The sequence below is a fragment of the Hippichthys cyanospilos genome, chromosome 6, assembly GCF_059441005.1.
Source record: "Hippichthys cyanospilos isolate Australia breed blue-spotted pipefish chromosome 6, RoL_Hcya_1.0, whole genome shotgun sequence".
Lineage (NCBI taxonomy): Eukaryota > Metazoa > Chordata > Actinopteri > Syngnathiformes > Syngnathidae > Hippichthys > Hippichthys cyanospilos.
In genome coordinates this window covers 11,008,779-11,027,533 of record NC_142374.1, presented here as the reverse complement: position 1 = coordinate 11,027,533, position 18,755 = coordinate 11,008,779, and the positions used below count along the sequence as shown (strand labels likewise).

The 18,755-nt window shown below is 36.8% G+C and overlaps 1 protein-coding gene across 1 annotated transcript in view; it reads left to right on the top strand.

The window, feature by feature from the left end:
- The first annotated feature begins 7,502 nt into the window (after positions 1-7,502).
- cdh13 (cadherin 13, H-cadherin (heart)) overlaps positions 7,503-18,755 on the top strand; it is a 249,822-nt gene continuing 238,569 nt past the window's right edge. The window contains exon 1 of the mRNA XM_088417738.1: positions 7,503-7,759. Coding sequence (XP_088273864.1) covers positions 7,712-7,759 — 48 coding nt within the window. The 5' untranslated portion in view covers positions 7,503-7,711. The remainder of the gene's footprint in view (positions 7,760-18,755) is intronic.

Genomic DNA, 18,755 nt, shown 5'->3' with positions numbered 1-18,755 from the left:
GCCTGTGGAAGCTTTAGAGGCATTACAGTAAATGCAGCTATACACACCCCTCCTGCTGTCTGTAGCTATAACAGACATGGCGACTGCCGGAGGAGTGCTACCTCCCATGTAATAGAATTGAATGATAACTAGACCTACGATTATATTTAAAACATACTGTTGGTTGTTAAGAACACAATTATGTGCAAGCTTTTGAAATTTATACCCATTTAATTCATTCCTTTTTATTGAAAAACAGTCTAAATCTTACACAGTGTCCCTTTAAGCTTTTCCTTGGTGGCATGGCTCAGTGGTAGAGTGGTCGTCTCCCATTTGTTCAAAAGTTTCTTTTTTACGTAACAACACGCACACAGTTGTATATTTATGCAAATTCACTTTTTATACATGACAAAAAAGTACAGTACCTCAGACAGCATGTACACCTGGTACCTTTTGTATTATAGTTGCACTGCCTGTAATGGATCATTCACCCTTGGGTTTCAGTCTGAAGACACATATTTAATGACAGCCTATTAACCAGTAACAATCCAAAATGTTTAAAATTGGCCTTACATTTTGTGATTTCTGTTGCCTGATGATCAGCATCAGCTAATGTTGTGGAATTGATGGAACTTTTTAAAAATTGCTCCCATATTGTTCAGTAATTGTTACTGTAAAGATTACGATTAATTATTTTCATCAAACTCCAGCTGTTCATGAATAGAGCATATGTTGAATATATTATGAACATTTTTTGTGCTTCCAAAGGGGATTCCTGCATTACACACAGCCAATAATTTATTCATGGAAAACTGCTTGAGGGGGGAGCTGTGGCCAAATGGTTTAGGATGCAGCTTTTAGCTGAAGGGTTACTGGCTCACTTCCCTTGAATATCATTGGGATATGGGCAGATCACAGAAGTAAATGTGTATTGCTGTGATGTGCTGGAAGTGGAGAGCATATTTTGTAAACATGTACCGGAGATTTCTCTGAGTACAAGTCGACCTTGCTTATAAGTTGACCCCCCCTTTATTACTTCAATTTCGGTGAACTTTACAAAAACGTGAGTACAATATATCTCTACCCCTGACTTTATGGCTACATAGATCATGGCTTTCCAAGTAAAGCACATGGTTTGTGAAATTAAAATGACAAAATTGTTGTACATTTAGAGGCATTTCTACATCGTATATCGATAAACATACTGCTGTGGTCATGGGGGGCGAGGAACGAGACAAGACTGCAAGGTAATGTACACTAATACTGAAACTAATGTTGCAACAATAAAATGATTTGAAGTTTCAATGCTTTATTTTTTGACACAGCTGGATATTAATTTGTCTAAAATTCATCATCACTATCTGACGCGCTAAATAATTCCTACCATTTAACTTCTGTCATTGTGCTCTTCCTCAGAGCTCCTTAGCTTGGAACTTGGCAACAAGTCATGACCAAGTTCAAGAGTGAAGGAAATAACCATTGGTGGGCATTTAGCAACAACTAATAATTTTGCACCTATGGATTTTAAAAATACAGTAATCAGTACAAATTTGTGTAAAATTGTTATTTTCTTAGATTATTTGTTGGTACATTTGTGAAAACAAACAAAAAGTCATTACAATGTTGAAAAATCAGTAAATAATCTAATGTACATGCAATGCCGTATTAATTTCATTTTAACATTTGTCTTACAGGCTCTACAGTCTGCGGTTTAAAAATTTACATAAATGAATCTTTTACATTCATAGAATATGGATGATATTGTTTTCTTTTCTTACATTCCCAATTGTTACAAAACACATCAATTTTTAACGTTGCCTGTAGTTCAAAGCTCGTCGAAAAAACCTTGTTTTCCCCAGGCAGTAAGAATTGCAATGTGGCATCTGGGTGACAGGTGAGCAATTCAGCCATCTTCTATCAGAAAAACAAGGCGCCTGTTTTCCCCCTTTCAGTTGAGGATGTTGCATTTAAAATAGACAAAAGTTTGTTTATGTTAGCATTCAGTTCAATTGCTATTTATCTTTTAACTATTTATTTCAAACATGCATAAAAAGAAGAGTTGGGAAACAAAATGGTATTAAGACCATCAAAAAGCACATAAATAACAGCACTCAGCAAAACAGAATCATAAAAAAAAAAGAAACAAAATATATCAGGGGGTTCTAAGAATCCTGCTTTCATGTGAAAATGGCAGAACAATTGCAGACATCATTGGCGTTGGCTAAAGTTGTGCCAAGCCAACATCCTGCATCATATTCAACAAGCTTTGCTCTGCTTCTGCCACAAGTTTCCTTTGAACAAGATTTGTCCCTTCCCTTTTGTTATTGTTTGTGTCTCTTCATTTGTTCAATATCTGAGTTGTTGCAGTTTAGTTTTGAAACGGAATTTAACCGCCCTTGGAACCAAGCCATGCACAGTTGAGCCTGGCCTTGCCAATTTAAGTGTGGAATCAATGTAAAATACATTTTGTCGGCTTGTGGTAGGAGGCCAGAGAACCAAAAACAACAAAAACAAGCAATATCCAGACAGAACAACCCAAGTTGAAATTTGCTATCTTGTTGCTGTGTGTCAGTGGCGCTAACCAGTGGGTCCCTGTGCTACTAAATTATTATACTTATACTGTGTGGCTGAAGAGAGAAAAAGAGAGAGTCGGTTTTGTGGCTTGCGTCGGATACAGACAGCTAATTAGCTCATCATGTCCCCAGTGTGTTTGTGTTGTTGTTACGGTTGATTATCTTAATGAATGTGAATAATTGCAAACATGTATACATGATTATATTGTGCGACAGTTCAAGGTTTAAAGAGTGCAAAGGACTTGTTGAATTGTATTAGTTAAGAGAGTAGCTTTAATTGTATCCTGAAATTAGATTCTCTGACACACTGTCTTTATTTCAAAGGCTTTTTCAAAATCATCTACAGTAGCCTGAAACACTTTCTGAAATTCTTTTTCATCCCACCTACATGACTCATTTCAATATTTTACCTGACTTGACACAGAGTGCATACCAATGCATTTTGCTTTTATATCTGTGCATTCACAAGAGGACTGTCCCATGGGCACGGATGGCACTGGGGACAAGAATATATACCCCTAGATTTGTGGTGACTGCACCACCAGACAAGATTCCTCCAGACAAGAATGCTTATTTATACAATTTGATGTGGATCAGGAGGCTTGTGCAACGAGAGAGGACATGATAGTAAGTTTTGAGCTCAAAAACACTATAGGTAGGTGAATGGTTTCTTGTGATCACAATGGGATTTGCTGTCTGGTGCAAATCTTATACAACTCACTTCAAACCGTACTGAGGCATGCTGCTGAGTCAAACACTCCAAGTGAGTGAAAAATAATTTGATACATTGGGTGGATGATCTATCTATCTATCTATCTATCTATCTATCTATCTATCTATCTATCTATCTATCTATCTATCTATCTATCTATCTATCTATCTATCTATCTATCTATCTATCTATCTATCTATCTATCTATCTATCTATCTATCTATCTATCTATCTATCTATCTATCTATCTATCTGTCTGTCTGTCTGTCTGTCTGTCTGTCTGTCACAGTTCTTCCATCCATCCATCCATCCATCCATCCATCCATCCATCATCCATCCATCCAACCATCCATACATCCATACATCCATACATGTTATTTTCTGCATGTCATAGCAATTATCTTAATCATCCAAACTTCTGTCAATGGCTTTGACATCGCCGTTCATTTTCAACAAGATTATTACTGGATATTTGGTCAAAATGATATAAGACCAATGCTTATTTGTTGAATGAATGCAGTTGGGAAAAAAATACATCTGGAAGGCAATTATTCACCCCGTCATGTTCCACATTCAATGAAGAGAGAGGGAGCTGAGTGTGACTATGTTCCTGCATGGAACATAGAGACATAATGATAACTAGTGAGGGTCAACCTTTGACAAGAGTCATAGTCACGATGGCTCGAAAAATAAAATTGTCATTGACAATTTATTGTTTACAAAAGAAGAGAATAAAGTTTGAAGTTAATCTCAGAGTATTTTTGTTTACTTGTGTGTGCGAGAGAAGGAGCCTCGTCCATCTGATTCTGTCTTGATGATTTGTCTGTGAATTGGAGGTTAATGGTACTTCGCATGAAGATTAAGTGTGATCACTGACAGCTCAGCCCCTGAAGAAAGACTGATGGTCTGCTTTAACAGACGGCCGACCTTTCGGCTTGGAAGGCGAATGTGGTGCATGTTGAATAACTGTGTGTGTTGCGTGGAATAGTCCTTGTTTGAATGGGAATATTCAAGCAATAACATTCATTTATACTGTAATCTCGCAGCCTTATTAAACATACCTAATCATATTCAAATGACACAGAGGAAGAAATGCACAATCCTTGATTGTGTAACCAGCAATTAGACAAAAAATGAATAGTGAATGCAAAAAATTTAGAAGTATTGCCGCCATAGTCATAGGAGTCTTCCATTTCCTTCCTGCTCAATAATCATGTGAAATATTTCATCTTTTCAAACAACTGTTACACAGCTGCAAATTCGGGTTCCTTACCTCTCAAAGGGCACCTGTTCTTAGCTGGTTGTGAAGAGAAAAATGGCTGATTGGTGTGTGTGTGTGTGCGTGTGTGTGCGTGTGTGTGTGTGTGTCAGAGCATAAAATATACTAAATAATGGATATGTACTGGATAAATACTGTTTCATAATGCTGCAGAGGGACAGAAGTGACATGTTTGTCTCCGCATTTCTGATTCTGCCTGTGGATCCCAGCAGGAAACCTTTTTATTCCAACTGAGACACAAACCGGTTACAAAGATGAACTTGGCAACCAGGAAAGATTAATTACCGTAATACCCAGCAAGTCACTCTTTTCAACTTTTATAACCTTTTCACAAACAGCACCAACATGGGATGTTTTCTTAAATGTTTCCTTTTGACCTGTCCCACACATCAACTCCTAATTCATCAGCCTAGTGCATAATGAGTAAACTATGACCTGGTGGTCAATTAGTTTTAGCGTTTGAGGCCTGTCACAAATGGAAGATGCCATTTTCCAACTTCCATTTTTTTGTTTATCTTAGTCGCTGTTTTCTTTCCAAAAGATGGCTAAGACTATTGGAGGTGTACTAGTTTTAACACACGCAGAAAATTAGAGCTGCCCCGAGTGGTTGATATTTTACCATTTCATAACAGCAAAATCAAGATTTCACTGAAGATCCTAATTATAGTTTGAAACCCCCAATTCAAAAGTTTTAGCTGTCATCGTGAGGGGAAGAGAAGCTGAATGATCTACAAAATTGATTCAGCTGCAATTTTTACTCAACCCCTGTAACATGTTATACTTTTATTGATTAGAGGGTCCTTTCGAATGGTCCTTGATACTCTATATACTAAGCAAGTATTTATTGGACAGGTGTAAATTCCTGTTATGAAAAAAACAAGTAGTTTACACAAGTTTATCTGTAAAGATATGCAGCAATTCTTTGCCAGTTTATGTAAACTAGTTTATATTTATGGAAAAGTAGCAACTTTTGGATGAATCATATTTGATGCGTTTAGTAAAAGTATCTTTTCTGTTTGTAAATAATTTGAAATAGGAAGTCATGCGGTAGGAAGACCAACTGTAAATACAAATGACTACATATTCAGTTTATGTTAAGTCGGCTATTGGTGAAAAATTAAATATAACCCAATTTCAATCAAAAGTTTGGAAACCTCTTCAAATTCAAATGTCTCAAACACATTAAGAGGTGTAGAAATTCAGACATTTAAATCTTTGTAATGCACAGCTTTGAACATCAAGCCATTTCATGTGATGTGGTCATCCACAATTAATGAACAAGCTGATAAGATGTGCGTGCGTTAGTATTATTACTACAAGTAAGGCAATTGGTGTAGTGTTTCCAAACTTTTGACGGCTAGTTTATGTGTTGAGGAAGAGAGGAGGTGAAAAAACACTTTCATTTCATTCCACAGCCAATAAAATAAAATGACAACATATACAAGAAACATGTTCATGTAATTCGATTTAGTGGACCACAAAAACGATGGGGAAGTCCAACTAAGCACCTGGCTTCCAGGCCATGAGTTAGATCATCCAGTGTCACACAGGTGTTTAATTCATACAACCACAAGAGCTCATGGACAGATTTGATGTTATTTTGCTCAAAACAACAACAAAACGTTTATATTCATAAGTATCAGCATCAATTCCGATGAGCTGTATATCCAGGCACTGGAAATGATACGAATATACACTGAACAACAACGAAAAAGTTGTTGATCGTTATTGTTATCATCAATGTTATCGTTATCGTTAAATACTTGAAAAAAAATGTGTGTATATATATATATATATATATATATATATATATATATATATATATATATATATATATATATATATATATATATACGGACCTTAACTATGCGTGCGCCTCCTTCATATTTTTTTGTTATCTCCTGCTTCGTTTCTATTGTCATCACCCTCTTACTTCTTCCTTTACCGCCACTAGCAATTTTAGAAGCCATGTCTAACAGATGAAGTTTACAAAGTCTTCACAACACACCGACCAGCTGTGCCATCAAGCTAGATGAAGGCGTTCGGCCAATAGCATATCGGCATTTCTTTGATTGATGTGACGCCGGCCAATAGCATATCCGCATCTCCGTGACTGAGACCGTGACTGTGACCTTAATTGACCTTAATTGACCGATAGCATATCCGCATCTCCCTTGCCAGGGGACGGACCTTGGTCAACAACAAAATGGAGAGGCTTCTTCTATTATGGATTAAAGAGAAGGAAATCGCCGGTGGTATGTTCGAGTTTGAGAAAAGTTCTCGTTTAAGAAAATAAATGAATAAATTCTGCGGGTTGGTCTCTGCTCCCCTCCGCCTCAACCGAGCTCAAGTCACGTCGCCCCAAAGGTAAATGTCATTTTTCCTTTGTATATTTAGGTTATTTAACTGTACAGTAGATTATGTTACTAATTTTTAATATTTGTATAAAGTCATGATGTTTTTACCTAAGGTTTTTTGCACGCATTCTCTAATTCTCATAGGTTTGGATTGCCCGTCATACGAGCAATTCGCGTTATGAGCAAAGTCGCTGAACGGAATAAGTTCGTAACACGGGGGCCCACTATATATATATATATATATATATATATATATATATATATATATATATATATATATATATATATATATATATATATATATATATATATATATATATATATATATATATACTGTATATATATATATATATATATATATATATATACTACGAAGGTATCAAACAGACAGGCACCGATGTAAAGCTATCTGGTCGAAGGAATAATCACATAATGATTCCTTAGCTGCAGTGAAGATAAAAGTCCGGCGTCACGTGACTCCACCACACAAGCGCCTTGGAGTCCACTCTCGCGTACCTTCGCTCCCTCCTCCTCTTCCTCCATCTCTCCGCCTCCTCTCCCCCCCTTCCACCGTCTCTCCCCCTTCATAAATCCGTTGGCGGTGGTCTGCCTCAACTCTCCAGCGCTGTGCCGGTGTCAGTGCAGCTGTTATTGGGGCCAAGTTGGCAGCTGACTGCGCGCACGAAGAAACTCGGCTCGCCTCTCCCCCCCCGGCGCTCAAACAGTGGAATTATGAGCAGAGCACAGGCTGCTTCTGTCGCCCTGTCCTGAGCCCGTGTCTGTTCCACACCGTGAGCAATTTGCACCGAACATGATGGAGACTGGAGTCCGCATTTGCATGGTTTTCCTCCTGCACCAGGTAAGAATGCGCGTGCGTGTATGTGCGCGCGGGTGCCTTCGGTTCACGGTGGCTTTCCAAGTTTGTACCAAAATTGCACAAAGCACACATTGCTTTGAGCTGCTCGTGCAACCGTGTACTTGTGCACCATGTCATTGCAAGTTTTCACTGTCACAGCAGGCAAAAAAAGCTTAACTGCATGACTCAAGCCGTGTAGACTTTCCGTAATCACAATCAGGACATGAAAAAAGATGAGGATGGATAATTAGAGTGAATGTGTGCAACTCATTGCTGCTCAGCCCTTGTCGCCAGTCACATCTATATTCCACTCAGACACCAACTTGAACGTTTCTTTGCCCCCCACCCCTAGACTATCTCCCCCACTCTTTTTCTGTAGAAAGAGAAGGACCAAAGTGAGCGAGGTGGCGGGGGCTGTCAAAAGAAGCAAAAAGTAAGAGGGAGTTATAGCTCGGCTGCTCTATTTGTTGCTTCCCCTGGGTATTTCATTCCCTACTCACAGAAATGGTCTCTCGGGATGCTGAATAAAGACTTAATTTCTCTCTGTGTTGAAGAAACTCTTCTGTTGGAGCTTATCTTACAGTGAAAAAAAAAGCCCCCCGCCCCCCTTCATCTCAGTTGTCTTTGGAAGACTTATTGATTCACATTAATTAACCTAAACTGATCTTTCATCACTTTTGAAAGTTGAATCAGGAGGTTTTCTTGCAGTAATGACTATTGTTCTGACCTTTGACCTCTCGGCTAAGAGTTTAGCAGAAACAGGTGAACAATGAAATCCATTTGCATGCTCCTGCAAAACTTACTTTCTTATGGGCAATCTATGGAAATGGTCAAGCATGCATTATGCATAATTTTGCCTTTTCGAAAAGGCTTTTGGTTAAGTTTTGATTTGGGGAGCAGAAACTTTCAGAGCAAACATAAATTATGAATGCATGAACTTGAGTGGATCATGTAGGAATAAAAAAAAAATATTAAAACACTCGCTCAAACTTATTTATTTTTTGCTTGGGTATGACTTTAACACAAAATATTATTTTGAACATGTTTTAATGTTTTAAAGCTTGTGTACTGCAACATTCTGAAAGTTCACGATTTATATGCTGAGTGACCATTGTAGTAGAAAAGTACATTTATGTAGATCAAACTGTGTTCTGAGCTGTGTTCTTTTTTTTTTTTTTTTGGTAACATAAATACACATAAAACATTGAGTGGAATGTAACAGGAATTAATCCACTCCTCACAACAAAGTTCAGTGTAATAAAAAAATTATATACTCATACAATATGTAGTAAAAGGTAAAAAAGAAATGACCAAATACTGCAAGTGGTATTCATTTTTTATAACAACTGTTGAAGATTGTCTCATTAGATTGCATGTTGTACTCCATTTTACGGCTCAAGACTGTAAATAGAAACTGCGAGCGCCTTGATAAATGATAATATCCAAGTAAATGTGATTATTTCATGTAACATATGCACAATCAGTTCAGAACTCAGCAGTCTACATGCTCATATCTTTGCAATGATATTGGCAAAATTCATACAAATACTCTTCAAATTGACTGCACCAGAACTGCAAACCTGTTGTCTCCTTCCTTCACATGCCATATAACACTGGGTTGGCAAGACGGGATCAAAGTAGATTATTTATAGAATCTGTTATTGTAAAGTCCCTGTACACAATAAGACGTACACAGATTTTCATCTTCTCTGCTATGAATCCTTGTTTTTTCCAAATGAAAAGCTTCACAGTCTCAGTGCGCGGAGCACCAGTTCGGAAAATGCTCAGCACAGCTGGGAGCTGCAGGTGGAAGAATCTTTCCCACCCCTCTTTTCACTCTTCCTAATCTAATTGCTATTCACATTCATTTATCCACGTTTGTCTATCTCGGGCACCTCACTAATGCTTCATCTTTTTAAGACCTTATGATTTTATTCCCCGTTTAAATTCACCTGCACTGGGCATTGGACGATTTGGACTTTTATCGGCGTGCTGCTCAATGGACTGTTAAATGTACTGTTTAAGGTATTGCATACGCAGTGAGGGGAGAGAAATGGGCTGTGCGATGAGGAAGGAGTCTATCAAAACAACTCTCTTTGGATGGAACTGACCCAGTGGATATCATATGTACTGTCTATAAAACATTGTCCTTACAGTAAATTACTTAACACATTACTAAAACTACATTAAAAATTTATATTTTCCTGAACAAATTAAAATAAAAAAATGCCTTAGAATAACTGAAATTAACAAAAAGTACATCTTATGTTTAAGAATAACCGAAGCGAACAAAAAGTCCTTCGTTTTCCCCTTCGCCAATCAATACAATTTCATTTTAATTGCAATTATTTCAGGATTGCCGGATATTCAAAAAAGCCAGTTTCAGAATTGTTGTTTATTTTACTACACCATACTTAGTGACTTTTCAATATTTTGCACTCAACAGATTCTCCAAAAACAAACAAGCCTGAAACAAATAAAAAATAAAATATGACAGCCTATATTTGAAAAAGAAAAAAAAAAAACTAATTAGAAAGAAATAAACTTCACACAACAAAAGTCAAAAGAAAATACAAAACTAACTAAAATTAAATACCAAAAGTATTGTCGTCCCTGAAAAGATACAAGTGTTCAAATACAGTACATATCAAAAACACATTTCTTCTTGAAGGCAGTCCACCCTCTTTTTTGGTTTTATATATATATATATATATATATATATATATATATATATATATATATATATATATATATATATATATATATATAGGGGATTTTCACTGCAAGGTTCAAGTGACATACTGATGAAATGGGCATCTGCCAATGGGGTGTAAATGGGAAGATAAACTTTAATAATTCCAGCTTAATGTAATCAAAAAATGCAAATGACACACCCACGGTGAAAGGTGCCTCAATAATTAAATTAAAAAAAGAAAGAAAAAAAAACAATTGCCGAAGGCAGCCAGCGGAATGATGCCACGGTTACCTGCTGTGTGCACATTTCAATAAGCACAGAGCTGTGGGGCACAATAAGGTACATGTGAATGTACAAGAGCAGGACATGGTAAATGTGTAAATTCAGGAGAAGAAGCTGTTAAACAGGTGACAATTTCAAAAAGACATTTGCCTATCTTTAGCCACAGTTTCTTTGAGTGGTTACTTTGTCATTTTCATATCTATTTGCAGTCATAAATTACAGCGTTCCATCAAATGGCAAGGAAGGGTGTTCAGTCAATACGTGCACCTTCTGCTTCCCTGCGGTTTCCCCGCTATGAACATCATCCATGTAACCACGCCGTGTCCGTGACAGGTCACAATGAATCATTTTTCCCCACAACCTCTGGCAGCTTATTTCTCCCGAGAACGCTCGTGTGTGGGATCCATGTCCTTTCAGATCTGCCATCTCCCTTGTGTACTTTTTTTTTTTTGAACTCCTGGGCTTTTTGTAATGGAGACTGGTTACACGGGAACATTGTGATGAGCTACAAAGGCTTATGATGATGCTAATGAGAAATGTCTGTCATTACGGCTTGATGAGTTCTTTCATCCTTTCAACTCACTTCTCCACATATAGCATCATATGCTGTACCTTATAACATTAAACGTCAGTAATTGAAATGCACTTTCGAAGGTAAAGCGTTAACTTTGGAGATGATGTTAAATTTGATAAAACGGCTCATTGAGGAAAAAAAAATGCCCCTTACAAAGCCAAGTTCAAAAAATGTTTAGGGAGTGTGGCGCTGATGGGATGTTTTGTGAATTGTTTCAAAAAGAAGACCATTAATAAAAAATAAATGATAACAATGAGCTAGATTTGTTTGTTTTGTTCAACAGCTTTTCTTTTTTCTTACAGGAAAAAAAATCATATCAGCTCAGAGAAACCTTTGAAATGCAATTCATAATTTGACATATATTTCAAGGTTTTACATAATATGTACTACAAGCAGTGCCATTAATTGCAATTAATGGATATGTGACGTCTTTTGACAAAACTATATGTAACTTTTTGGCGAACGTCCATTTTTGCATTAATACAAAACGATCTCCTTAAGGTCTCAATTCTCATTTCAGAGCAGCCAAAACATTTAAACTATAATGAAAGTGTAAGAAAATTAGATATTAATAGACCACTACTAATGACGAACGACTAACAAAAAGCTATCTTGCGTGTCCTTGTGAGGCTGTCAACAAACAAGCCATAGTCCCTCGTCTCAAATGTGTGTGTATGTGTGTATGTATATATATATATATATATATATATATATATATATATATATATATATATATATATATATATATATATATATACAGTATATATATATATATATATATATATATATACATTTATATATATATATATATATATATATATATATATATATATACATATATATATATATATATATATATATATATATATATATATATATATATATATATATATATATATATATATATATATATGTGTATGTGTGTATGTGTGTGTGTGCACATAAGAGGTACGCAGGTCAGCATGCGCAACAGAAAACATTGATGTGTAACGTGGCATGCGTCACTGCGCTCATTTGTGTACCCTACTTGTTGGTAACTGACCCTGGGCTGAACAAATGTTTTTTACCGCTCAAATGCTCAGCACGATGACAAAATTGGTCCTCTTGACACAAGGGCGAACATTTTCAATCATCATTTATTTGACGAGTATGAAAAGAGCACATGCATGTAGCGCAACTTGTGGCTAACAAACAAGCTAACCAAGAAGGAATCGCTAATCACCCACTTGCTGGGTGGTGAGACAAAATGCGGGAACAATGCAGGCTCTGTGAAACCCGTGGAATCCACATTTTGCCCCGCGTATTTCAAATACAGTGCAACCCTGGGTTACGGCGTACCTGGCTTATGTTTTTTCAAGTTACGATGTGGAATGCCGAGTTTTTTCGTCTCCTCTTTAAGGCATTTATTGACCTGTGGGGTTGGTTGTGTTTGTTGTTTTGCCTCCTTCTTAAGGCGTTTTTACGTAATTGCTCTTATGATCTGTTACCGTCAAACTGCCTCCGCTGCAATTGAATTGGTTATCCATGAGTCCCAAGATTGGTAGTGATGTTAAATATTTGCAAATATTTGAGTGACTTCTATTTGAGCCCTGCTGGATCCTCATTTGCTCTGAATCAGCAGTTTAAAAAAAAAATAGAAATGACCAAAACGCAAATAAAATGGTCAACTTTATGTAGGTTGGAGGTTTTAGATGATAGTGGATCACTGCAAGGATCCAGTTAAACTTTACCCAGCCAACAAATAAGTAAGTTGCCGTTTTTTTATTGTCCTTCTTATAATCCCACAAACTGTATCAGTCCTAAACCTATGACTTTTAATGCCAAAATGTTCTCTCTAAAAAAAGAGGAAAAAAGTCCTATTGACAAACCAGCATGTGTACAGATGAATCCTTCAAAGAATCGATTATCATGGCTGTTCCCAGCATGTTTAATACACATTTTTCTCTTTTGACGGGAGTGCTTTAAACCGGGCTGTTGTTTACCTTAAGGTTTCCTTGTGAGAGTGTTTGAGCATCAGTGAGCTGTGATATGCTAGAAGGTCAAACGCTTTCTTAACACAGCTGCGTGGTGCGTTGACCTTTTGAAGGAAAGAAAAAGACACTTCTTCTATTTTGTACCCTTTGACCAAGCTACCTCCATTACCTGGGGGAGGCAGTGGATGGATGAGGGTAGGGAAGGATGAAAGCAAGTGAGAGTCGTAATTAAAATAAATATGTCCTCTTTGCATTCCATTAGAATCTGTCTGTATTTGTTATGAGCGGCCTAATTATGCAAAACGCCAGTGGACATTACGTACTGCAAACATAAAACATGCCAAGTTTGAGGACCAAACAAATATCTGAGAACGCAGAGTGGATTAGTGGCTTATTTTTGAGGAGCTTGGAGGGGACATAGAGGATTCTAAATTCATGTGTGAAGGACAGAGCAATGGAATGCCGCACTGTTGCTCCAGTTGATCAAGCTTTCATCTCGGGTCATTGTCCTATTGTCAATTTTGTTGTCAGACAAGCACGTGAACAAGCACGCGATAAAGGTGACATACTGTAAAAGCTAAAGGAAAAAAAAAAGAAGTGAGATGTAATCCCCTGAAAATCATCTGTGACATAGATTCTTACTTCACACCCCTTTCACTGTCTCACACGTTAGTCTCCTCCAGCCACCTGTGACAAACACCCTGTGTAATCCATTGCACATATTCATGAGGCGCTCAGCCTCTGTTGGCCTGTCTTCTTTCCACATCCAGATATATTCTACCCGATCTTCTTCTGCCACGTTCACAAACGGCAGGTGGCATTCTTATTTATTTATTTATTTATTTATTTATTTATTTATTTATTTATTCTTGGTGTGCTTTTGTTGACTTGGTGCCTTTGCATGAGCATAAAGGAAATAATGGACATGCCAGTGACACACAAGGACTATTCATGTAGAATGGCATCATGCGACAGGGTTTCCATTTTTTCCACAAGAGTTGTTTTGTACATAAAAGTAGCAAGCGGTGAAAATTCAAGGTGCATTATCCCTTTTCCATGTAGTGGGCAATTGCTGGTGGGATGAATGCGCTCATCATGTTGAAGATTTTAGAAGACCACTGTATAGTGTGTGATCCAGCTCTTATGTGTTTTGGGAGGCATTGTCCTGCTATATCTAATATGAAAATTGGGACAAAGTACAGTACCAGTCTAAGGTTAGAAAACACCTTTAAATTCAAATGGTCTCACACGCATTAGGAAATTGAAACTATTAACTCTTGAAATGCACAGCTGTGAACTAAAAGCCATTCCAGTTTATTAAGCATCATTCACTTCTTAAAGCTAATTGAGCAAAAGGTTCCCACTTCAAAGAATCAAAATATATTCTGTTATGATTTTTGTTCACTATATAATTCCAGTTATTCATTCACTTCTATTGATGTACACCATCAATATTTTACTTGACTAGCAGTTGGCAAATACATAAAAATGCCACTTTGAAGAAAAACATTTTACTCGTTTACTGCCAGCAAATATAGATGTCAAAGATTCATTTGGGGGTCAAACTCTGTTAGTTGACTTTGATGGAAACAAGACATTGATTTATTTATATTTTATGAATATTTAAAAAAACATTTTAGTCAATGCATGTCCTAATGATTGCTGCTGTTTTGTGTTGACCAAAAGAATGCCATAGAGGAGGATTGATAGAGCTCCATTATCAATGGTGATTCTTCTTGTGAACCATTGTTTAATACCACTCATCCTGCAAAACATGGCACTCTATCCTTGCTTCATTTTTCATATCCCGTTGAGCATGTTACTAAAAAGAAAGACAACACAAACAGAAGACAGTGTTCCATCATCAATATAACAGGCATGATTGTTCAACAGTCAATTGCCGATTCTCAATCAAATTTGTAAAGATCAACAATTCTATTATTCTTCCCAACCCAAGCGTAAACAAAGATTTTAAAGATTGAAAAGTGATCCAACTAGCATCCGAAATGTCATTATCCTAAAAATTAGGGCATTGTCCTCAAATAAACAGTATACACTATTCCTGCTGATCCAAGCATGGCATTTATTCTAAACTAATGTACTGTGATTGTTCTTCTTTCCTCATATTAATCCTCCATTCTGCACCAAATGGTTGTGACTGTGTTATTTATCAGATTTTTCAGAGTTCATTTCAAGTGCAAATTTTGACTTGAAGAAAGTAAACGGCTACATTTCAAAAGCTTGCTCGAGCGCAGAATACAAGATCTTATCTTTACAGATAGAGATAATAGCTTGGCGCTTCATTATCACTTTGACTTTAAAGCTGCAGCTGCGCCTTTTTTCAGGTGCAAATGTGCTAGCAACGTGAATGCTTCTGGAGACGTCGCTCTCACTTTTGCATTCTCTGTCGTGCTTTGTTCAGAAAGTGTCTCTGTGAAGCAATCACACCCTTCCCTGTTGTTAAATAGAAATTAGAGTTGAGTACTCAAGGAATCACTCCAGCAAACCCAGTTCATCCACTTCTTTGTCTGTGCAGTGTTTCTAAAGCAAGCCATATTTTTCCATCTCATTATCTTAGTCAAACCCAGCCCACGCTCACCCCTCTTGCTTATGCATCCCAATGTTTTGTTTGTAGAAGTTTCACATTGAACATTTTTTACAACTGATTTCGACATGTGCTTTCCCCCATCACATCTTAAAACCGCTTAAACATATCAAACCCTCAAAGCTCTTTTCTTCCTAAATGCTATACCAATGGTGTTGCATAGATGGCGACAAAGTGCTGGTTATTATTCTCAAGACTTCAGAAGCATAGGTGCCATTCAAAGAGCAGTCTAAGGTAGAATGTGTTTAAAATGAGTTGTGCACTTTTTGGTGAGGGTTTATTTCCTTGCACATACAAGATTAAATGGCGAGCCTTTGAAATAATTCAAACCTATAATTTTCCTGTCAAGGACATGAACTGGAGGGTGATCATTATACGGCAGTATAGGAGTGCATATACGTCTAGGTCTCAATTAGCATAAAACCTTCCACTCCATGTCAGTATTTGAGATGAATAAAGTAGAATTTATGTTTTTTTTGTTTGTTTGTTTTTTTTTGCTGTCAAAAGACTGTTCAGCTGTCATTGAAAACAATTTATGCTGGCTTATATATACAGTATATATATATATATATATATATATATATATATATATATATATATATATATATATATATATATATATATATATATATATATATATATATATATATATACATTGACTGCATCATTTGAAATGTGTCATAAAATTGAAAAAGTGTTGTAAATTCATCACATAATTGACATAAGTCAAGAGTAATCTCCATTTCCTTTATTAAACAATTGTGTTTGACGATTTTTTTGATTGGAGATACGACTGAGTCATAGTCTACACTTAGCTGCGGTTATTGCAAACGGGAGGTAAATGTCTGTGTTTTCTCCTGTCTTCTAAATGTGCACAGATTTTTTTTTCCTCCAGCCAAAATGGAGATTTGACGAATTCTCCACATCCACGTTTGCATACAGCAGTAATTAACTGAGTTTTATGTCATGGCTCTATATACATCACTCACACTTTTACCTGAAGGAAGCACGTCTTGCTTTAGTTTACTGCGGGTGTACTGCTCACGTGCTCTGTGTCTGACGCAAAATCACACAGCTTCACGTTGGATGAGATTGCAGTCGAATCTCCAGTAGCAGGCTTCTTCTTTTTGTTTTTAACTTGTGTTGGAGGCTTTGCTTATTAAAAGGTGATGCTAGTACTTGTTGTAGATTGCATTTTTTTGAAATGAAGTTGAAAAAAAAAACTCTACTTGTGCTGTTGTGATCGAGCGGGGCTCGTTTTGTGTTAGCCAGATTTATGTGGAGACCTTTTGGTCATTCCGGTTGAAATTATGCCAGATAAAGATCTCTGGGTCACACGCTCGTTCTGTTAATCACAATCAGCCGTGTGATACGTCAAGATCGAGCTCCTGATTCGTAAAAAACGAGTTCATTTGACTTGTTAGCAGGGTAGATTGTTCGAAAGGTTGTAGCACTTTTATTGAAAGCAACGTCTGATATGAACAAAATTAAGTGTTTTTAAAACAAGTTCACCTGTTGTTCACCTTAGCGCCGCTAAGATTCCACCATTTTAATGCAGACGGGATGCAGCTCGGCTCTTCCTACTGAAATGCAACATGTCACATGTTTGGCAGGACTTGTTGGCATAAAAGCACGGTGGGACGGGAGAATTGAACTGCTCCGCACAAATGCTCGAGTCTCTTCGCTAACAGTCAAGAGTTGTTCACATTTTTATTAACACACACTGTAATATCTTTCATCACGCATGTTTTGTTTCACTTTCACAAAACACTTTTTCCACTGGAAGTCTGTCACCAAAACTACTATGTTTCCTGTCAGATTTCAACGCCACATTTTTCCTTTAGCCTGTACGGATTAACGGGTGGAGCTAAAGGTTATAGCACCTTTAAACGATTTGCCAAAAGAAGAATGCTTCAATAAACCATGATTTTTTTTTTTAAATTGCTACATACAATCGAAATATTACAATTCTCCAGGGAAAATAAATATAGCGATGGCATGGTTTAACATGGTGGCAAGGTTTCGTAGCAGCCACTTTCACCACGTACCTTTCCACCCCTCTTTTGATCCCTAGTATTAGTTAATGAATCATGAAACACTCAAATCAAAGTCTTTTATACAGTAATTGTTCATTATGTCAACTCCAAAGAGTAAGTAATATTTTTAATCACAAATTTAAAATTCACTCCAACTCCAACACTCCTTCCCCTCCCAAAATGGTTGCATTTTATCGCACCACCAATGAAAGAAAAACAAACGCATAAGTGAATGATTATCAAATGTGTTAAGCTTTGCACAACATTGAGAGCACAAACGTTACCCAAATACAGAAGTCAATAACAGACACGTTTAAATGCTATACAAAACAAAGTTAGTCACACTGTCATCTATCATATACAGTATAAACCAGTTATATACCATATATATACCAGTTCTACTCGAGCTGAGAAAATAGATGTTAGCGTGCACTCTAAGCTTCTGTGTCAGGAAGCCCAACATCTAATGTGAGTAATTTTTATTTTATATACTGTAACGTGCAGAGTGGGTTTAGGTTTTGTCATGAAATAAAGACTGTTGAAAGTGTTGAAAAAACTCAATAAAAACACACATTGCTTTAATTAGAGGGCATCACATTTTCAAAGTCACTGTAGACCTAGATATATTGTCAATTATTTTATTGGCCACCAAAATAACAACATATTTTAAAAATACAGTATGATGTGTGAAAGCCTCGACAAAACATCCAAAAATTAGAAAGAATTTTAGAAGATCAATCTTGAACTTGAAGTGTATGTGTGTGCGTGTAACCTCCAACCTCCCAACTGAATTTCCTGCCATCCCAGGTAAAACTTTCTGGAGCTGCCGCAAGG